Source organism: Papaver somniferum, chromosome 3, assembly GCF_003573695.1.
Source record: "Papaver somniferum cultivar HN1 chromosome 3, ASM357369v1, whole genome shotgun sequence".
NCBI lineage: Eukaryota > Viridiplantae > Streptophyta > Magnoliopsida > Ranunculales > Papaveraceae > Papaver > Papaver somniferum.
Window position 1 is genome coordinate 113,188,611 of NC_039360.1, and position 1,918 is coordinate 113,190,528.

Here is a 1,918-nt window from a genome sequence, read left to right on the forward strand (position 1 = left end):
AACACGGTATCCAAAAAAACACCAAGAACTGATAGCTTACATTATGCAAGCCAGTTCGACATTCTGATACAAGTCATAAACAACCAACACCTTCATAATCTTAAACACCTTCTTCGCTTCCCTCCTCAGGATAAACCCCATTTCCTTCACTTTGTGACCGACGCAAGTCTGGAACGACCATTTCTTGGTTTAGACCAGAATTGTACATATTGATCTCTCGAATCTAAAGTACTTCCGTGCAGTGCATTTGTTTAGGGTTTAGATTCGTTTCTCATCCACACACACCCAAATTTACCAAAACCAACAGAAACAGTTTTCACCCATAAACACTTATCTTAGCATCTTATAACCCCAGACTATGGTTTACGCTAAGGAAAACCTAACTAGGCACAAAACAGACTATATTAACTTGTATTCTTGACACACCTACAAAATATAGCTTTAACTAAAAAGTTTGGTGTTGGGTGTTACATTCTCCCCAACTAAAAGAATGAGTTCGTCCCCGAACCCTAATCGTATCTCTGAGTTCAACAAGAAAGATGTTTGGATCACCCTACTTAGGTTGGAAGGCGGTACACATACAAAAGTATTCGCATCTAAGGAATGGGTTGCACTATAATGGAATAAAACTTTGTCAAACTTTTCATGGATGAGAAACATACCTTCTATTCTTTATCCGCTACATTCCCTTTACGGGGTACTAATGCGTGGAATCTACCTTGAGTAGGATTTCTCTTATTTCCCCCTTTATATTGGTTCTGATGTCTCTGGTGTTTAATTGGTTTAGGACAATCAACCTTCTTGTATCCAATTTCTTTGCAATTAAAACAGTGGAAAGGAAATGGTCGTACATCCCCAACTTTCTTGTCCTTGTCGTTGTAATTTTCATTCCTTTGTCTCTTCCAATCAGCTGAATCTTCATGTTTCTGGCGGTTATTCCCTTTCTTACTCCTATTTTCAGTCATGTTCCAGTCCTCTTCGTTTTTCTTATGCCTCAACCAATCATCTTCAGTATCTCTAGCACTCTCAAAAACTTGTTGGAATGTTGGGAAACAATGACTAACAACTTTGCTACGAATATGGTCGCCAAGACCCCGTTCGAATTTCCTAGCAAATTTTTCTTCATCGGGTATCATAAACATTGCAAACCGAGATAACCTAATGTACCTATCAAGGTAATCATCCACTAATTCACCTCTAATCTGTGCTACTTTAGCAAACTCATTAATCTTCTTATCTCTGACAGTCGCTGGAAAATACCTCGCATCGAGACGTTCACAAAATTGAATGTATGTCAGAGTATCTAAATTCAAGCCTATTGATGCATTGTTCCACCACTTCCTTGCTTCACCAGATAATTGAAAAACAGCTAGGTGTTTCCTCTGCACTTGTGTACACCTCATAGCCACAAAAATCTTATCTATATCTTCCTTTCACTTGTCAACTACAAGGGGGTCAGTTGAACCTTCAAACACCGGTGGTTTCTACTTAATAAATTTCTCCAATAAATTCAGCCACTCCGCCTGGGCTCCACAACCTTGATGGTTATTATCATTCCCACCAGGCGGCGGCGGTGGTGGTGCATTGTGATTCCCATTCTGGTTCAGAATGACAGCTGTGATGGCGGCAGTCTGATTTGTCATCGCCGTCGTGATCGCTGTCGTATGCGTCAAAAATAAATTTACTTTCTCATTACTCAGAATATAAAATATAACAAGGGTAAGAATGGATCGTTTCCACATAGAGGACTAGGTTGTCAACATGTTTCGGTTTCTTACGTAAAGCAAGGGGGATTTTTCTGATTTATGTAAACTAAAATAAAATAAAATCAAACAAAGAAATAAACACGCAAATCAAGGATATAAAGATATTGGTTAAGGATTCGTTTTCATTCACAAACATGTTCTTGTCTTAATAA

At 38.6% G+C, this 1,918-nt stretch overlaps 1 protein-coding gene across 1 annotated transcript; it reads right to left on the bottom strand.

The window, feature by feature from the left end:
- Window positions 1–665: 665 nt before the first annotated feature.
- LOC113359870 lies at window positions 666–1,403 on the bottom strand. Its single transcript, XM_026603442.1, has one exon. It carries the CDS (start codon window positions 1,401–1,403, stop codon window positions 666–668), a length of 738 nt encoding a protein of 245 aa, XP_026459227.1.
- Between the last annotated feature and the right edge of the window lie 515 nt (window positions 1,404–1,918).

Excerpts from the sequence above, each read along its gene's own strand:
- LOC113359870 (XM_026603442.1), bottom strand. The coding sequence starts at position 1,403 with ATGAGGTGTACACAAGTGCAGAGGAAACACCTAGCTGTTTTTCAATTA.